Source organism: Chionomys nivalis, chromosome 14, assembly GCF_950005125.1.
Source record: "Chionomys nivalis chromosome 14, mChiNiv1.1, whole genome shotgun sequence".
NCBI lineage: Eukaryota > Metazoa > Chordata > Mammalia > Rodentia > Cricetidae > Chionomys > Chionomys nivalis.
In genome coordinates this window covers 23,939,416-23,958,572 of record NC_080099.1, presented here as the reverse complement: position 1 = coordinate 23,958,572, position 19,157 = coordinate 23,939,416, and the positions used below count along the sequence as shown (strand labels likewise).

The following is a 19,157-nucleotide window of genomic DNA, read 5'->3' as shown; positions in this document are numbered from 1 at the left end:
TTGTTAAGATTGTTTGTTTGTTTTTTAAAGTGCTGCTCTTCAGAGCTTTCTGTGTGACAGGACCTGGGTTAATCATGTAACATGGATTCCCTCACGCAACCTCCCCACAGCCCTGCGAGCTCATTAAGGCTACTAACACGCTGGTTTGCTCTGACTCTCTATTGATGGACCCAGGGGCCAGAGACCCTGAATCAAGACAAGCAGCCCTGTCTCTAGAGCCCTTTGTCCTAGACCTGGGGTTCACTGCCCCTCTGGAGACACCATGGCTTCAGACTTTTGTTCCTCCTGTCCCTTTCCTCCAGAGCTTGGCCTCACCTACAGTCCTGCCCTGATACCGTGGCCCATGGGTCTTCTCACGACTGTCTACTCGGGACCCTGCCATGATAGGCTCAGCTGGCTCAGATGGGACCAGCTCAGCAGATTCCTCTAGCCATTACTCAGTTGTCTGGAGCTAAGACACTTCAGTAGCTCCAGGTGAGGAGAGACAATGCTCCCTCGGCCCTGGACAGTGCAGGCCAAATTGGTCAAGGTCCCCAGTGGCTCTCATAGGATGGGGTCTCTGAGAAGCCCAAGTAGTTGAAGACCCAGTTCTCCTTGAATCTGGCTTCTGTGATATATCAGTCTAGGCAGAAACCAGAACCCACTCTATTGCGTCTTGCAGTTAGGAGGAATTTAACACAGGCGGTGGATTTTACAGGGGAAAGATACAGTCCAGCAATTAACAAGATCATGGCATTTGAACACCTGGACTGAGGACCCCTGAGATGAGAGACCCACTGGTGGGCAGGACTTGGAGCCAGCCAACAGACACTGGCAGCATAGCCAGGCCCGTGCAGCGTGGCTAGGGGCCAGGAGATGGAAGCACAGTAAAGACCACCCTCTAGCAGATAAGCAGAGAAGGGCAGGGGTTACCTTGGCTCCTCCCACCGGCCAGGGCCTCCCCTGGATCCAACCTACCAGCTGAGCAGAGGGCAAAGGAGCCTTGGAAATGTTTCACACCTGCCAGCGCAGGAAACCAGGAAGATGGGAGGGAGCAAGCCATTCAGCAAGCATGGCTACCGTTTCCGCCCTCCCTCTGCCTGAGCCACTGGGAAATCAGGGATGGCCTCCATCTGCAGCCACTGTGAAGAGCTCAGACGCCACCAGTTTCCAAAGAGACCCCGATTCCTGAGGACTCATGACAAGCACACAGACAGGGGCTTCTATACAGGGTTGTGGCCATCCCTCCTTACTAGGCCTCCTGCAGGAAGGCAAACAGGCCCTTCAACCTTTATAAACTCCCTCCATCTCTTCTCAAGCTCTCCCACGGCAATGACAACTCTGTGGTTGAGCGTAGATGAGCCGAGCCCTCTGGGAAAGGGGATTTATCCACCCGTGTGCCATATGCCATTCACTTTCTCCGAGAACCTTGGTGACCAGTTCTCTGTGGCCCTCACTGGTAAGTGCAAGGAGTTGACAGAAAACTGACATCAGTAGTAACCAAGAGGAATGACACCAGGGGGAACCCACACGTCCCAAAAATCCAAGGGAGTGAAATTCATGTCCAGTGAAGTCAAGACACAAACCTGTTTCTTCTGGGGAGATCCTCCACCCAGGACAGTCAACCCACATGCAGTCATAGGTACAAAGGTGGGCCTGTTGTAGACCACATAGAGATTTCCATATGAAGAGGAGGGCAAGGCTGGGCATGGCAGCGCACGCCTGGAATCCCAGTGCTTCAGAGGCTGAGGAAGGAAAATTGCTGCAAGCGAGGGGCAAGCCTGGCTTAGGACAAAATGAAACAAGCAAAAGTAATAAAAGTCTAACAAAACCTCCGCCCTCTGGCTTAGTCTGAGAAGTCATCCAGTCTGAAGCCGCCAGGGGCGCGCAGATGCAGCTAGCAGCACTTGACTTGGAGCCAGGAAGCTGCAACGCTTCAAATGTGGTAGGCAGCTCCAATCCACTGCAGTCCCCATTCTTCCCTAATGTCCCGCCCCCAGCCTTTCTCTCTGCCTCACTGGCCCAGCTACCTGCATTGGCATTTCAGTTTGAGCCCAAGGGTGCCTCCCCAAAATCTCCATGGATGAATGGAAGGGCCCTGCTGCCCCCTGGTGGTCACAATTTACATATTTTTTTCTCCATTAGCATCAACATTCAACCATTCAAACCCTTTCTTTTTGTCTCATTTCTTTTTAAAAAAATTCTATTTTAGGGCTGGAGAGATGGCTCAGAGGTTAAGAGCACTGACTGCTCTTCCAGAGGTCCTGAGTTCAATTACCGGCAACCACATGGTGGCTCACAACCATCTGTAATGAGGTCTGGTGCCCTCTTCTGGCCTGCAGACATACACACACAGACAGAATATTGTATACATAATAAATAAATATTTAAAAATAAAATAAAATTAAGAAAAACAAAACACTAACCTACCATAAAGACTGATTTGTGTTGGTCAACCATTTCCGAGCATGGTTGATACATCCAGTGTCACTTTATTGAAGAAAACTGATTTTTCCCTCCTCCTCTCTCTTTCTCTGTCAACTGGATTTCTCTATGTAGCCCTGGTGTCTTAGAAATCACTTTCTAGCACTAAAGCTACAGAGAAACCCTGTCTCGAAAAAAAAAACAAACAAACAAACAAAAAATCACTTTCTAGACCAGGCTGACCTCGAACTCAGAGATTCACCTACCTCTGCTTCCCAAGCATGGTGGCATGTGCCTGCTGTCACAGTCTCCATGAGTTTGTGTGCACATCTGCCCTGATGTGTCTGTGCCGGGCTTCCCAAGAGCTTCCTCTAGCTGGAGATCTCCCATTTGGTTTCCTAATCTTGCTTCTCTTCAAGGTCCAGAATCTACCCCCATCTCTTCCTGTGAGTCCCACCATGACCACCTCAGCCCCCCAAATCTCCCCCTTGTCTTAGCACCTCTAAGCCTGTTCCAGCAAGTCCTATGTTGTCAGCAGTACTGAACTCTGCAGGCCCAGAAAGTTGTGTGACCCTAGTATGCCTCCAGTTAGGAGGGGATTTCCTAAAAACGGGGTTTGAGTGTTACTGCACCTTCTGTGATGTTTATCTATGTGATATGTGTTAGACACCTCTAACTTGGGGCTCATGACAGAGGCTTAGAAGGTTCTGAAACGAAGCAGCACGCTCTGTCCTTGTAAAGTGTCGTCATCAGGCACCTAGCCAGAGCCAGGTGATTTCCCAAAAACTGCAGCCCTGAGCATTTCACTCCTCTCCTTTAACTGCGTCATTGGCTCCCATAGACAATCTGAAACTCTCTACCTTGCTGGCTTGACTAACCACCTGCCCCTCTCTTATTATGTATACAGTGTTCCGTCTGCATGTTTGTCTGCACGCCAGAAGAGGGCGCCAAATTTCATTAGATGGTTGTGCGCCACCATGTGGTTGCTGGGAATTGAACTTAGGACCTCTAGAAGAGCCGTCAGTGCTCTTAACCTCCGAGGCCATCTCTCCAGGCCCCAACTAACACGTCTCTTGCTGCCTCTGCCCTATCCCTCCATCCCTGCATTCTGGTTCCATAGTCTTTCAGTTTTGCCGTCTGCTGCCTCTAGTTTTTGCATATGCCCTCCTGACCACCTAAGGTCAGGTGTTCATTGGGTCTGAGGTCATACATCACTTCCTTTAGGAAGCCCTCCTCGGTCACCAAGTCCAGGTCAGAGCTCAGCACCTCCCTTGGCCTCCAGCTTCTGCCCTATCCCTATCCTGACACTTATACTCAGAACTGAGGGCTGACTTGTCTACCTCCCTGCCCAGACTGTGGGTTCAGAAATGACACAATTCAACTATCTGATGTCTTGCTGTATACCCAGCAACAATGCCCAAATCTTGGAGGCGCCAAGGGTGTGCAGCCAACACTCAAACACATGAATGAACAAGACACGTTTTCATATCTAGCAAGAGCGGTGAATGAACGGTATACTAGCCAGCAGCAGGAGTCACAGAAAGCCCTTTATTGCCAGCCATTCCCATCATGCGCATCATGCTAACCAAGAATTCATTCATCTCCCCTTGAATAACACAATCTCCTTGTATCCTAAACTAAGTTGGATCTCAACGAGTTAACGGATTCTGTCTTCACTTGAGGAACAAGGATACCATGTGAACTCCTGGGAGTTCTGTTCCATTCTTAGGCAAGTATCTTTGTGAGTGAGCACGTGACAGCCCAAGAGTGAAATAAGACACAGTGCGATGGCTCTAGGCATCGGGGGCAAAAGGCACATTACACAGAGTCCCCTGGAGAAAATCCAGACCATGCTCCATCTTCTCAGCATGCCTTCTCTCACTCTCCAGTGACTTTTAATCTCACTGCTGGTCTGAGAAACCATAACCCGCATGTACTGAGTACATTTTTATTTCCCCTTCATGAGATAGCCTTGGTCCTAAGTGTATTTCATTTTTCTCCCTTATGCCTACAAGAACAACCAATTTTGTTCAGGTCCCCTTTAATGGCACTTAATAAATACATATTCTGGGCCCTGACAGAACAGGCTGTCCTATTCCAAACTGCCTCTAAAGCTTCCTGCTTGGATAGCGAGCATAAAGCCCAGCTGGGGCACAACCTAACTTACCCTTTCCTGCCTCTGTTTACCTTTGCGTGTCTAGGAGAGAGGTCCTGAAGGCAGCTGCCTGTGAGATTCACCTGGTTACCTTCCTGAAGCCCAAGGCCATGGCCATACCCAACCTGAAGACGTCAGCTGTCTCTGGGTGGGCTCCTGGTTTGCTGCAGCGTAGAGCTACCCAGGTTATTGCAGCAAGCAGCCATGCTAAGAACCCCAGATAGAGTCTCAACATACAATGAGCTGTCAGACAAAATGAGTGGAAGCTACAGGTACAGGTCCTGCTTTGATACCTTTCTGTCCCTGCTTCCTCTTTTTACCAGGAGGCTGAGAAGGAAACAGAAAGGAAAAGTGAACTGAGAACATCTTGGAGTGAACCTGAGATTGGGAAACGGACTGGGGAGTCTTGCTCTTGCGTCAGACAGGCTTCGTGCTTTAACAAGCCCAGGGGAGGCGCGTTGCAGATGGTCTGACACAGAAAGGGATGTCTTTCTCAAGAGCCCTTCAGGAGCCAGAGCTAACCAACAGGCACTTGAGCTGTAAAACAGATGTCGTCTTGAAAACACTGAAATAGCTACCTGTTTTACACTCTGGCTCAAGAGGGTTGATCCCTAATTTGTCAGTTGTACAAAGGTCACAGTGGGTCACCTTTTTCAATCTTGGGATCTTCCAATGACTCTTGATCTAGAGAAACAGCCGAGGGACATTGTCCAGTAGTAACTACACCCGACGATGCCCCAGTAGTTCTGTCATCCTGGAACAGGATCTACTTTTAAGGGGCTTCTGTTTCCAGATTTGAGAAATGCCTTGCTCACCAAGTACTAGGCACTGGGACTTTGGCCAGTTAGACCGTACTCCGGTCGTATGTCATACGATCATCAGCTACAGACAATTACTGTGTGTTTATCATGGTCCCATGAGATTATATCACCTAGTGATTTCCTAACCTTGTTAGTTTGCACACTCCTTGAGGTTAATAGAAAACAACATCCCCTAACAGGGCATGTCTCAAAATGTTAATCCATGTAGACTGGACCTCAAAGCAGAGCATGGGTTTAAGAGAGGGCACTGTTGGCACAGACCTGAGAGGTGGTGACAGGACAGGACTGCTTCACTGCTAACCCAGGCCAGCCAAGGACTGGGCCAGCCTGACGCCACTGACCATATTTGCACAGTGTAACACTTCCTGGTTGACAAGGGGCCTCTGCATCCTTAGTCTCTTGTCCTTACTGTACCCTGTGACTTAGTTCCTTCTTGGTGGAAAACTGCGCTTGTATCCTATGCCTAAGACCCCACATCCACCTCACAACGGTTCTCTGCTGCTTCTAGACCCTCTGAGGCAAACCTAAGCCACCTGGGTTTCCCTGGTTCTTCAATCCAGCACTGGGAAACCAAGCTATTCCTCTCCTACCAAACCCACCAAGCCAGCAGTCACCCATCTCACAGAGCTTCCCCTGTGATTGACTGCCAAGTCCCTTTGTGGCCTAGTCCAAAGAAAACAGCAATAGGAAACACCGTTGCCATCAGCCCCACACACCCTGCTAATCCACCCTCAAATCCCCATCTTCCCTGGAACCACCTCTGGGTTTGTAGGCACATTCCAGAACTGTGCGTAGGTCATACCCATTCCCAGAGCCAGTGGAGAACCGCCTGTGCCCAGGGCTTCCCCCTGAGCAGGGTTCTCCACAGTTCACTGTTCGCAGTAGCTCAACTCGAGGCAACAAGAAAGTAAAGGTGACTGGTGAGCAATGGTGGCTTCTGGCAGCATCGTGGGAAGTGGACTACTGAGCCAGGCAGCTCTTCTTCAGTGATGCCCCCCATCTGCGGCTACCTGGTACACAGGCAACATTCATCCCAGACATGAAAGAGGCAAGAGGCACAGGTGGGACCAGCTTCAAGCTGTGGCAAGTCCTAGTTAAGTCCTAGCGTGGAGGTGGCTTCTTTGTGCAGATGAGTGACAATGCTGGGACCGCCCACGTGGCCGCCCACACCAGCCATTCTGTAAGGCGCCACTTCCTCCTGCCTTCTGAATGCCCTCACTTCTCTCCCACCCCATTTGCTTCGCATCAAGCCTGCTAGGTCACACAGCCTTAAAGCCTCTCTCTTTCCTTAGAAATGGGGGCTCCAAAGAGGGCGGGCTAAGAGGGCAGGCTCCAGCCCCAGGGAGCTGGGCCCGGGGTCCTGGCCAGGAAGTTGGAAGGCACGTATCCCCTCTGTCCATTCGCTTCCACCAGGCTCCATTCTGGGTTCCCCTTCTTGTCCTGGGCTTCTAGGATGGTTACAGGCTGGCCTGCCTGGAGACTCAGTTCGTGGGGGCTCCTGGCCACAAAAGGGTACGCTGCCACCACCTAAAACACACGGGGACGACACGGAAATGGTCAGGATGCTGAACTCAGTCCATCAGGGGTGTCGTCCTCGCACACACACACACACACACACACACACACACACACACTAGTCTCTATTGCTGGCCATGCATCACTTCCCAAGCACGTTCTTAGCCCTGAAGACGCTATGCCCGCTAGCACTGTGGCTAGTAATTTCTGTGTGGCCACCATTGTTCTAACAGTTTTCTAGGCTTTGGTTTTTAACAATGCCATCCCTGTAGTTGCCCCATTTTTTTTCCCCAGAAATTGAGACTTAGAAAAGTCAGGAACTCACAATTATGACAATAACATAGCTAAACAGTCAGGTCTGCCTGATTTCAGAACAGGGGCTCTTTTTTTTTTTTTTTTTAGATGGGTTTCTATGTGTAACAGCCCTGGCTGTCCTGGAACTCACTTTGTAAACTAGGCTGGCCTTGAGCTCTGCGATCTGCCGGCTTCTAGCTTCTGCCTCCCGAGTGCTCAGACTAAAAGTATGTACCACCACCACCCAGTAGAGCAGGTATACTTGAACCTCTACAGCCACATTTGTGGGTAGCCTCAGCAGCCTCTCCCTTCTCTGATCTAGGGAGTTGGTTTATCTGTCCAGCCCAGTTTTTAACCTGGAATAGTGAGATTTGGGAGACACGGCTCCTTTTTAGGGGAAAAAAAATTGAGCCTGAGAAAACAATAAGAAGGGAGGGCGATGGTAGCGCACACCTTTAATCCCAACACTCAGGGAGGCAGAGGCAGGTGGATCTCTGTGAGTTCAAGGCCAGCCTGGTCTACAGAGTGAGTTCCAGGTCAGCCAGAGAAACACTGTCTCAAAGGAAAAAAATGGGGGGGAGGGAAGCATTAATCAAACTACTGTCTAACTTCCCTATGCCTTATTGCAATCATCTACAAGTGTCAATAACAACATCCTACCCTTTAGGATGTGGGATTCCCCTCTGTATGCTATGAATACCATTGGTTAATAAAGAAGCTGTTTTGAGCTTGTGATAGGGTAGAGCAGAGCTAGGTGAGGGGAGGGGGGAAACTAAACTGAATGCTGGGAGAAAGAAGGCGGAGTCAAGAGAAGCCATGTAGTCCCAGAGACAGATGCCAAAACTTTATCTGGTAAGCCACAGCCTCGTGGAGATATACAGCTAATAGAGATGGGTAATTTAAAATATGAGTTAGCGTATTTTTTGCTAACTCTCTATTCTTGGAACTCTGGACGTGGGCACAGCAGGGAATCTTGCATCTACTCACACATTCACACTGCTAATCTAATCACCATTTCCCCCAGGTCGTAAGCTTGTCCCGCACCTTCACTCTCATTTAGTGCCGCACCTGGCAAATACTGAGTGAATGGGGGCCTCCCGTTTGCCCTGCTGGTGGGGGTGATGGATTAACTCCCTGGTGTTTTCAAGGGAAGTCCCTCTCTCTGGGTCCCACCCCTGGCCAGGATAAGAACTTATCACTGATTACAGCCTGACCTCACAAAGAGCAGGCCCTTTAATCGTAGATTAAGCAGATGAGGAGTGGCAAGCCCTCAGCCCTCTCCCAGACTCACCTGGGTCACGTGTGGGACAGTGGGGACAGAGGGTTGGGTGGGCTCTGGAGTTGGAAGCCAGTAGTCTTCATGTGTGCCTGTCTGGCCTCTGAGCTCCTCACTGGGGATGATATGGTGGTACAACTGGACCTTTCCAGCAGGCACATATCCCCGGTGTCCTAGGAAACATGGAGAAGGTTCAGTGGCTGCCAGTCAGCTTCCTAGCCTTTCAGTGGTAGGGAAAGCCAGTAAATACGAGTGCCTGGCTTCCCAGCATTAAAGGGACGGTACAAGATCATTCGGGAACCCTGAGAGCTCCCTCCACCGCCCCACCTGTATTCACTGCTCCTAGCTGCTGCTTGCTCCAGTGACAGAGGCTCTCTCCACTGAGACAGCTGACGGGATTTGAAACATCTGGCAGATGTTCATCCTTGGGCTGGCATGACAACTGTTTCCCATTGGTGGCACTACTGCTCGTGTCCCTCTAGTGGCCACCCAGAGCAAGGCTGCTCCCCCAGCTCTCAGGACCAGGACAGCCTTCTACTGGCGATGCTATCCTTCTGGGCTCCTTCTGGCCAGCACCTACCCTTGCGCTGCCCAGCTGCTGTCATGGTGAACATCCATCATTTCCTGCTTCCCAGGTAAAGTTACAGTCTCCACACCAATCTGAGGTCAGTCTGTGTCACTGTCACTACCTCTGCTTATGCAACTGAGCTCAGCCTCCCTGAGATCACCCACGGAGGAAAACCCCGGAACCTTCCTCTAATGCTCCTTATATTATTTTCCCACAGATGTGTTTTTCAACCATACCACTTTCTATTTTATTTATTTCTTAAATTTATTATCATTATTTTAGACAAGGTCTCACTGTACGGTCCCTAGATCTCCCTAGACAGTCAGGCTGGCCTTGAACTTATGGTCATTCTCCTGTTTTTGCCTCCCAAATGCTGGGATTACAGGTATGCACCACCATACATTGCTCCACTCAATTGTTAAAAACTGGTTTGCTTTCTAAAGCTTGGCTGTATGCCGTGGAGTAATATCAATACCATCATGAGCTTGTGAACTATCTGCATTTTTTATAATACACATAAAAGTGCTTAAGTAGCTATTATATCACTATGGAACAGCGAAACAACTGCCTGTGGGTCTCCAACAAGAATCCTGTGCAACCCTCACGTTTACAAGACGCTGCTGGGCTATTTTGTTAGCCTGGGCTCACACTAGAGCTTCCCTTCATCCCAGTTACGCATGAACCCCAGACCTCAGCAGCACATCCCAAGGCCACAACCAGTAAAGATCTTACTGTCCCAGGCCTAAATCAGATTCTGAGAGTGCGGCTGGAATCCGATCATCCCTTCTCATCACTCATCTGTATTTTTCAAGGTACTATTCAAGTTCCTTCCATACATCGTATCACCCAATAGCATGTAAGTTCTCAAAGGCTAGTCTTGCTTGCACAGCATCCAGGAACTGGATGGGAAATTTAGCCTGAATCTTATCAACAGTTCATGTACCACTGAGTCACTGTAAACAGATTGAGCCACTGCATCTGTCTCTGGCCTCCTGTCTCCTGAATTTGCAGAGCCAGATTGGCACACAAGCGCATCCCTGCCTCCCTATCAGCTCTTGGCAGCTGGCTCTCCCAAAAGAGGATGAAGAGCTTAGAGGTCCACATACCCCCTGTGTCCACCAGCCAGCGACTGCTGTTGCCTTTGGTATCCTTGTTTTGTAGAAGGGCCACAATTTGGCCCCGTGGCAGGGTCAAGTCCAGAGTCCCAGTCCCATTGATGTCGCTTGTCACCTGGTATAGCTTCCCGGGGCCGTATCGAGTCAGGAGAGCCTGAAGCTGGTATTCAGAGCCTGGGAGGAGTGGCTGAGAGAGCAGAGAACAGACACAGGAGCTTGTGTTAAATGTCAAGGCTGGTGCCAACATGAGTTGAGAGCTGAGAATCTTGTTCGTTCCTACCTGTCACTGAAGGGTCCGTTCTAATGGGGACCACCATACCCTCTACTACATGGCTGGCTCTCAGCTTCCAATGGCATTTTAGGAGAAACTTTCAATTAATTCAAGTGTGGATATCTGTCAGTTATAGAACTGGTAGGACTGGGCCCCAAATTCTGTGCATAAGCCCCAGCTAGTCATTCCACAGGAAATGCCTTATCCAGGTCTTTGAACCATACCAGGTTGTGGGCTTCATGGTACATCAGGGCCTTAGTCATCTGACTTCTTCAGAGGCCAATACAGGACCACACTGCCCCTAGCACACCATGGATGAAGGACAGCTAGCTGTGACTCAGTGTTTCCACTCCACAAGTATCGGGCACCTACTATGTGGAAGGCACCAGAGCACGGTTTGTACAGCAAGGACACGATGCACTGGTGCAGCAAGAACATACAGCAGGGGGCTGGGAGAGATGGCTCAGAGGTTAAGAGCACTGCCTGTTCTTCCAGAGGTCCTGAGTTCAATTCCCAGCAACCACATGGTGGCTCACAACCATCTACAGTGATATCTGGTGCTCTCTTCTGGCCTGCCAGTATACATGCAGGCAGAGCACTGTATACATAATAAATAAATAAACCTTTAAAAAAAATACAGTAGATTTCGCTCAGGCAGAAATTACCATCTTGCTGGAGAGAGAGATTTAGGATCTCAGTTCCTTCCCAAACTGCCTGGCATTTCTGTTATTCACTATTTTCAGCAAAAGTTTTACCAAGATGGAATTCAAATATGATTATATCCCCTTTTGTAAAACCAAGGGGAAGCTAAATGTGCAAATATATTACTATATTCTCTGCTTACACTGTGTGTATATGCCTGCATGTACTCTCGGCACTGCATGAGGTTATTTTGGACTAGGGAGATGTTGGGTAAAGGGCAGGTAGACATCCATGTCTGTCAGGGACGTCTGGGTATAGAACCTGGCCCTGACGTTGATGCGGAGTCAGCATTAAGAACCAGAATGCACACCTTTGATCTCAGCACCTGGGCGGCAGAGGAAGGCGGCTCTGAGTTCAGGGCCAGCCTTGGCTACACAGTGAGCTCTGTCTCAAAAGTCAGGGGGAAAAATCATTACAAATCACAAAACCCTGTGCCTTCTTTCTCAAATCCATCCAGTCTCAACCAGTTCAGAGGAGAGCAGCACCTGGGAGTCCCCAGAGAAGGTACACAAAGACGACCAGGACTGCCCCGTCCAGAGTCACCCTACTTCTGCTGGCTTTTATGCCTGCAGCCAGAACAGGGAAGAACTCAGAGGTCTGTGCTGCCTGCGGGGAGAGAGGACAGGAGGGGCGTCCCTCCCCACAGACTGTAACGCAGAGGATCACTTCTTCTTGCTTGGTTTTCACATGACTCACAGCTGTTTTCTATGGAAGGAATAGATTGCTTCTCCAACGAGAAAGATTTTAAGGAGAAAGAGAAAGGAGGTTCCCAATGTGCGTTTTCTGTCTCCTCCCTTTTCCCCTACTTGCAGAGTCCATGGCCTCCTTGTGAGAACTTGCTGAAGCTTGAGGGTGGAACAGTGGGCCACAGGAGATAGCCTCCCCCAGGTGGCTGCCCTCTGCCCTCTGCCAGTCATGGAGACCGCCTTTACCTGCCCCACTTGCTTCTCTGCATCCCCGGAACCACTGGTCCCTTCAGGGAAGTCACGTGCTGGCTTGAGATTTCACGTCTCATGTGTGACTCAAGGCACTTTCAGTTTTCTCAAATCCAGATGTCACCCGATCCCTGGAGCCCTCTCTTTTCACAGCTGCCTCAGACTAAGCCCTAGCTATGTAACAAGTTCAAGGCCAGCTTGAGGTACGTGAAAATCTAGCTAAACAAAGAAAAAAAAATCAACAGAAAGTAAAATAAAATACAATAACACAGGCTGCCTAGGTATGCTGTTCAAGTAGATTAGGAGATAGCCTGTGTGTGTGTGTGCCTGTGTGTGTGCCTGAGTGTGTGTGTGTGCCTGAGTGTGTGTGTGTGCCTGAGTGTGTGTGTGTGTGCCTGTGTGTGTGTTGGGATATGGGTTTGGTTTGGTTTTTTCCCCCCACAGAAAGAGAGACAACAAGAAGAAATGTTTCCATGAGTAATGGGAAAGAAATAAGAGAAAGGCGTGAACGAAGCTCACCCCACTGCAGGAGAACTGCTGACTTCAGGGGAGGAGAGACACTTACCTGAGTGGTGGGGGGTGGCAGCACCTTCTCAAAGCTCTCTTTAACGAAGCGGAGCTGGCTGCTGTTCTGGCCTAGTGTGTCCTCCAGCAGCTTCCGGAAGTCCGGCTCCGAAACGTGGTAATGAGGCAGCTGGGTAGGAAGATGCTGTCAGCAGAGCCTCTGCAGGAGAAGGGGCCCAGGGGTGCCTGTGCACCCACCCTCTAGTCCCAGACATCTGGTTGCTCTTTTTGTCTGCCCACCATCCTGTCCCCTAAGCTGCTGTGCTTCGATCAAGGGAGAACAAGGGACTTAGACCAGGCTCTTCTGTCAGATGCGGTGTGCAAAGGCTTAGAACACAGCCGTTCCCCTTCCCTTGGATTCCGAGGAGTAAAGGTACAGGCTTGGGCCTTCTCTGGCCGCCACCACACAGAAACAAAGCCTGCCTGAAAACCAGCCCATCCAGGAAGGCAAACAGGCAGGAGATGGGGAGAAAGGCAGCGTCCAAACAGTGCAGATCTATAAGTGGCTGTGCTCGAGCCCTGACCCCTCCTGGGGTCAGGTCATTCTGTTCTCTGTACCCCACCTACTTTAGCATGGCTTATATTGCTTATAACCCAGGCTGTTCTGAGCTCCCCCGTGAGGTGCCAACCCTGTTAAGGCTAAGGCTTGCCCACCTTCTCTTCAGACAGCTCTAGAGTGAGCGAGACCCCACAGCCGAGAGATGTGTCCAGCCCTCTGGGTGATTGCCAGACTCCCCACTTTTATTTGTGAGAGACACAGGACCTTTCTCCTGGGCTGCAGAGAGAAGACAGTTTTTGCCATGCACTGCAGGAGTGAGGCCAGGTGAATGACCCATTGGATACATTCAAGGGAGGATTGGCAGCAATCCTAGGCAAGCCCTGGCCATAGCACAGACCAATCAGGAGACACCCCGACTGCTTACCCCTTCCCCACCCCTGCCATACACACACTTCCTATGGCTATAAACCTCCCTAGACTGGCATTCCTAGCCCTGCCCACCCAGACTGCAGACTGGTAGGAAAGGGAGAGACTGGAAGACAGTCAAAGAATTAGCCAATCAAATTCATTCTTCTTTTCGCACTGGGCCTGAGGCAGAGTCCTGTACAAAATACTGATGAGGGCCAGAAGAGGAACCACTCATATCCTTGCCCTCCAACCCCCAGCTGAGGGAAACGTGGATCCCCACTGCTCCAGCAGAAGGCAGGCTCTGGTAAGCACTGAGCAGCAATGTGACTTAAATTCTGCTGGTGAGGGTAAGGACGGGAAAGCTCCCACTCCTCCAGAGCAGCACGAATTCTGAATGCTTCCTGAAAAGACTGGTTCATCTGTCACTGAATGGTAGACACTGAGAGAGGCCTGGGGGACAGTTGAGAGGGATTTCCAGTTGAAGAAGAGCTTGTAGAAAGAGACACGGTGGCACTCAGGCAGTGTATTGGAGGGAGGGACACAGGGCCCTGGATTGAAGAGTTGGCTGGAGTGAAGAGGTCAGGAGACAGGAAGCAGAGATGCGGGAGAGTCAGGGGTAGGGAGTCAGCTGACAGGGAAACACAGAAGGCAAAGCATAGAAATGGTTCCCAAGGCTTGATTCATGAGCCATTCAGCTCTGACTCAGACATCCAGAGTAAGATGCGAAACCGCCACCAATTCCCTCCTGGACCAGCTCGTGGTAGTGGCTTGCGTAGCGCTCTTTAAGATCTATTCACGCCTTCAGCGGATAGATCCTTCTGAAAGACTCTTGAGCCCCGTGTTCAGAGTTCTATCACTGCACAGTCAGGGATCAAAACCTACTGTCCGCTGTGCATCTATCTGTGCACGAGCCGCTTTCCCTCTCTGGGCCTTGGCTTCTCGAACATGAAAGGACCACATAATGTACAGGATTGCCCTGAGGACCGAGGGCGACACTGCCTGGAAAGGGGGCCAAGCAGGCAGACAAGTGCTCGCCAGGAAATGACTGCTAGCAGTACCAGGAGGAGACCCAACTGGACACATCTACTCCTGATCAGATAGAAGAGACTCCTATCTCTGCCACCATCTCGTCATCTCCTTCAGGGATGGGTCTGCTACTGTTTTCCCAGAAAAACCCCCCTTGCTCCTGAGTCCCAGGATGACCTAGGGTGGCCTAGAGTTCAGCCTGGCCTCTGTCTCCACTAACTGAAGGAGGGAGAAAAGGCAAGAGAGACATCTCGAGGATCCCCGCTAGGTCCTAGGTCCCAGTGGCCTATTTATCTCGATTTCTGTCCTGACAACAGCTAGGGCTTTGCCTGACTGTGCTCTACCACAGCCGTGGTCCCAGCAGCCTTACCAGGGCCATGCTGCTCTCTGCCCTTCGCAGGACCTGGTCGGCAAGGTCCTTCTGCAGGACCACGAATGTGCACAGGATCTGGCCCAGCCACTGTGTGACTAGCTGATTAAACTGCGGGAGCTCGGCCACCAGCATGGAGTTGAGTGCCTGGTATGTGTGCCGGGCTGCCTCCTCCTCATAGGTCACACTACCCACATCCAGCAGTTTCTCTTCCACTCGCTCGAAGTCCAAGAGTTTGTCCAGACGCTTCTTGATCAAGTTCTGAGGGCCAACCAGGGCTCTGGCCAGGCTACACAGTGGGTCCCATACTAGGCCTTTCAGTCGCTGCTTCTGCGGGGAGAGGAGAACTTGAGAGATGGGTTAGGAGGTAGCAAAGGGTAGGGGCTTGGAGGGATGCTGGGGGCAGGGAGCTGGGGTCCCAGGCCCCCTCCCTTGACACCTTATAACTTGTAACGTATCCTAATCTCTACCTGCCTAAACTGTGGGTCACAATCCACGTGGGGTTGGGAATGAACATGGATGTTGAAAAAGATTTGGCAACAGTAAAAGTCTGGGGTGGAACAATGGTCTGTATTCCCGTCAATTATATTTTAAATAAATGGTGACTGGCTGTAGCCAGGCAGGAAGTACAGGCAGGACTACCAGACAGGAAGTAGAGGCAGGTCATTGAGAACAGGAGAATTCTGGGAAGAGGAAAGCTTGGCCCGCAGTCCTGTCCCAGCCACAGAAGAAGCAAGATGTGACTACCCCGCCGAATAAGGTACCAAGCCACGTGGCCAACATAGACAAGAATAATGGACTAATATAAGAGTTAATGAGAAGTCTGAGCTACTAGGTCAATTAGTTTGTAAATAATGTAGATCTCTGTGTGATTTCTTTGGGACTTAATGATTACGGGAACTGGGCAGGACAGAAACCCTGACAACAAGTTTTCTGAATATATGATAACCCAAAATTCTGAAATGTGTTTTATGTGAAGTGACGGCCTCAGCATTGATGACTATAAAATCAAAATTTTCATCAACTCTGAGACTCTTTGAAGATGTTCTGTGTCTTGAGATCTTATATCTATATCAAGTATTAGGCCAAGATATAACCCCTTATTTAAAAATAAACAGCATATCATCTCATTAGTGCACAGACTTTACTTTTAATAAATAGTCAAATTATAGCATACCAAAGAATTGTTTTAAAATAAATTTCCTTATGATTTATTATCAGTAAATTATAACGGGTATCTGTTATATATACCTATATACCCAGGTCACATAAAGTTCCTCAGGTAATGCGGTTGCTGTGGAAAAGCTTCAGAAGCCTTGCTCTAACCTCGCTGAGTCTTGGCTTATGGTTTGATAATGCAGATGGTATGTAGTGTACACAGAGTGCGGCCCAGGGAAGGTTCTCAATTCCTGGTACAAAATAACCAGTGTTGTTATTATGTAAAGTGCTTGATACAGGTTTTGCATAAAATGCTGCTCTGTAACTCAGACCTCATCTGTGTAAATGACCCAGAAGATGGCGCTCTCTGGGCCCTGAGCTCCCATTAGCAGAATGGGGCTATTAATAGTGTCTCACCCCAAAGTACATGTCAAGGGGTAAATGAGGTCAAGAATGGAAAAGGTGGGCACGGCGCCTGGTACAGGGTGCGGCTCGCTGCACATCGGTTGGGCTATTTTTATCAGTAAGTGCAGGAATAGCTCTCCCTTCCCTACTGGATACGACAATTGTATAAGTGCCTGACTTCTAAATATTACTCTTCTCGGTGCCACCACCTGCCTATCAAAGGAGTGGGGCGGGGGTGGGGGGGAGGAGTAGAAATCCCACTCACAAACTGCAGGAAGGCCTCGAGCTGAAGGTCCCTTGCCAGACCACAGTACTGTTCGGCAGGACCCCCAGGAATGTCCAGACTCCATTCGTGTGGCCGGAAGCAGAGGAAAGCCTGGCACCAACGAAGACTGGTGGTTAGGTCCCACCATGGCCGTCTTACTCCTGACCCCCAATTCAGCAGACCTCCCAGGCAGTTTTTCAGGCCCTCTACATAACAACCACGCACATAACCACTCTATTCCTGCCCACCCTAGAGGACTAGAAGGGTCTTGCCAAGCGGGAGTCTGCATCTCCCCGCTCCTTTGGGGCCCAGGAACATCACACCTATCTGTGTGCCCCCTGGGCGATTCTTTGCCAGGTCCATGTTCTATAGATTTTATTAGTTTTTCTGTAAGACAATGAACTGCTCCCATTCAAATCAAGGCATTAAAAAAGAAAAGGCTGGAGTTGGAGAGATGGCTCAGTGGTTAAGAGCACTGGCTGTTCTTCCAGAGGTCTTGAGTTCAAACCCCAGCAACCAAATGGTGACTCACAACCATCTGTAATGAGATCTCACGCCCTCTTTTGGCCTGCAGGTGTACATGCAGACAGAACACTATGCATAATAACTAATTAAATCTTTTTAAAAGAAAGAGGGAGGGAGAAAGAAGAAAGAAAGAAAGAAAGAAAGAAAGAAAGAAAGAAAGAAAGAGGAAGGAAGGAAGGAAGGAAGGAAGGAAGGAAGGAAGGAAGGAAGGAAGGAAGGAAGGAAGGAAGGAAGGAAGGAAGGAAGGAAGGAAGGGGCTGGAAGATGGTTCAGTGATTGAGAGCACCTGCTGCTCTTGCAGAGAACCTAGGTTCACTTCCCAGCACCCACGTGGCAGCTCACAACCATCTGTAATTCCAGTTGCAGGAGATCTTTGACCCTTACCCATGAGAACCCAGTGGGGTGAGAAGCTGTCTTTAGCCCCCAGTTTTGTGACTATGGGTCACAGTGTGCTTGCCAGCCCTCCTGGCTGACACCTCACACCAGAGTCCCTGCAGTTGGTACCTCTACAGCTTGTGGGTCTGACCTTCGAACTCCGCAGGGTTCTCACCTCTAGATTATCCATGTAAACAGTCACATTGCTCTTCAGCTCCGTCACACACAGAGACACCCACTGGAATCTCTCCTCCAAGTCATCGAATTCCTTGTCCTCTGTCTGTAAGGCCATCCATGTGAGGGTCAGAAGATCCACACGGGGGCAGTGTGCAGCTGTTTTCCCTACCTCGGGAACTTACGAGGGACAACCTCGTCACAGAGCTCACTTGCTTCCTAGCTGTGTGGCTGGGGGCAGACGTTGCATCCTCTGGGAGCCTCTGCTTCTTTGTGTGAAAACGAGATAAGGATGCCTACTTAGCCCTGCGGCTCCAATGCTACCGCCGAGGAAGAAGTACACACTCAGCCTGAGCAACTACGAGGAACCGTTCAGACTGGCGCTCTGCCCAAGCCCAGAGCCTAGCTCTCCTATAAGCAAAGAGGCCCCCAATACTGGTGAATCAAGTGGTGTGCCTCTTTGTGGTCCCTCACTCACAGCTTCAGTCACCTCGCTGTCCAAAGGTACCTCAGCCTGCGTTCGTCCCTGTATCTTCTCCCGCCAGCACGCACTCACCCTGGGTACCAGCCCCGCCTCCTGCTTCAGCAGCTGGCTCAGTCTGGTGGTCTTCTTGGAAAGAGTATGCGTGTTGATGCGGGCCAGCCGCTCCCGAAGGCTCAGTTGCTCTACCTTGGTATACTTTAAAGCTATGGTGACACCAAAGAAAAGGGCATTGTGGGTGACTGAGGCTGACCCAGGAAGCAAACAGCACCGCATCCTCCTGACTTGGAACTCTGCTCCACCAAGTTACATCCAGCAGAACGGTAAATGCTGGGAAATCCAGTACTCGGGTCCTCTTTGTCCCAGGAATGAGTCCTGGGTGAAGAGTGTTCCGCCTGCTGTACTTTAACAGGTCACCTCTCCTTGGGGCCCCAGTTTCCTTTCCTGTAAGATGAGAACTCCCATCTTGCAGGGTTACTGAGAGGATCACCTAAGACAGCAGGTGTAAAGGGACACTTTTCTGGGGTTCCCCAGACAGTTTTATTAAGGTCAACCAAACCCTCCCCTCACTGAGTACCTCTGCCCCCTCCACATGGGAGGAAACCTGAAGACCCCAGGTCTTTTTGAAACCTAGGTTGAAACCTAACTCTGTTTCCTAAGGTCCAGTGGCGACAAGCAAACTGTACTACACACTGTTTACCCCGCAAGTGGAACTAACTGGACTGACCTAAGTATGTATAAACACACACACACACACACACACACAACATAGCCGGGTGATGGTAGCGCACTTCTTTAATCCCAATACTCAGGAGGCAGAGACAAGCGGATCTCTGTGAGTTCGAGACCAGC

At 50.2% G+C, this 19,157-nt stretch overlaps 1 protein-coding gene across 4 annotated transcripts in view; it reads right to left on the bottom strand.

The window, feature by feature from the left end:
• Window positions 1-3,955: 3,955 nt before the first annotated feature.
• The window catches only part of Arhgef37 (Rho guanine nucleotide exchange factor 37), a 37,899-nt gene continuing 22,697 nt past the window's right edge, over window positions 3,956-19,157 (bottom strand). For 3 of the 4 annotated variants that reach the window (XM_057789167.1, XM_057789168.1, XM_057789166.1), the window contains 8 exons: window positions 18,381-18,511; window positions 17,826-17,930; window positions 16,751-16,861; window positions 14,923-15,252; window positions 12,621-12,749; window positions 10,139-10,334; window positions 8,480-8,637; window positions 3,956-6,906 (listed from right to left, as the gene is read on the bottom strand). In XM_057789167.1, coding sequence (XP_057645150.1) covers window positions 6,697-6,906; window positions 8,480-8,637; window positions 10,139-10,334; window positions 12,621-12,749; window positions 14,923-15,252; window positions 16,751-16,861; window positions 17,826-17,930; window positions 18,381-18,511 — 1,370 coding nt within the window. In that variant the 3' untranslated portion in view covers window positions 3,956-6,696. The remainder of the gene's footprint in view (window positions 6,907-8,479; window positions 8,638-10,138; window positions 10,335-12,620; window positions 12,750-14,922; window positions 15,253-16,750; window positions 16,862-17,825; window positions 17,931-18,380; window positions 18,512-19,157) is intronic. The other variant, XM_057789169.1, reaches the window with a different exon arrangement.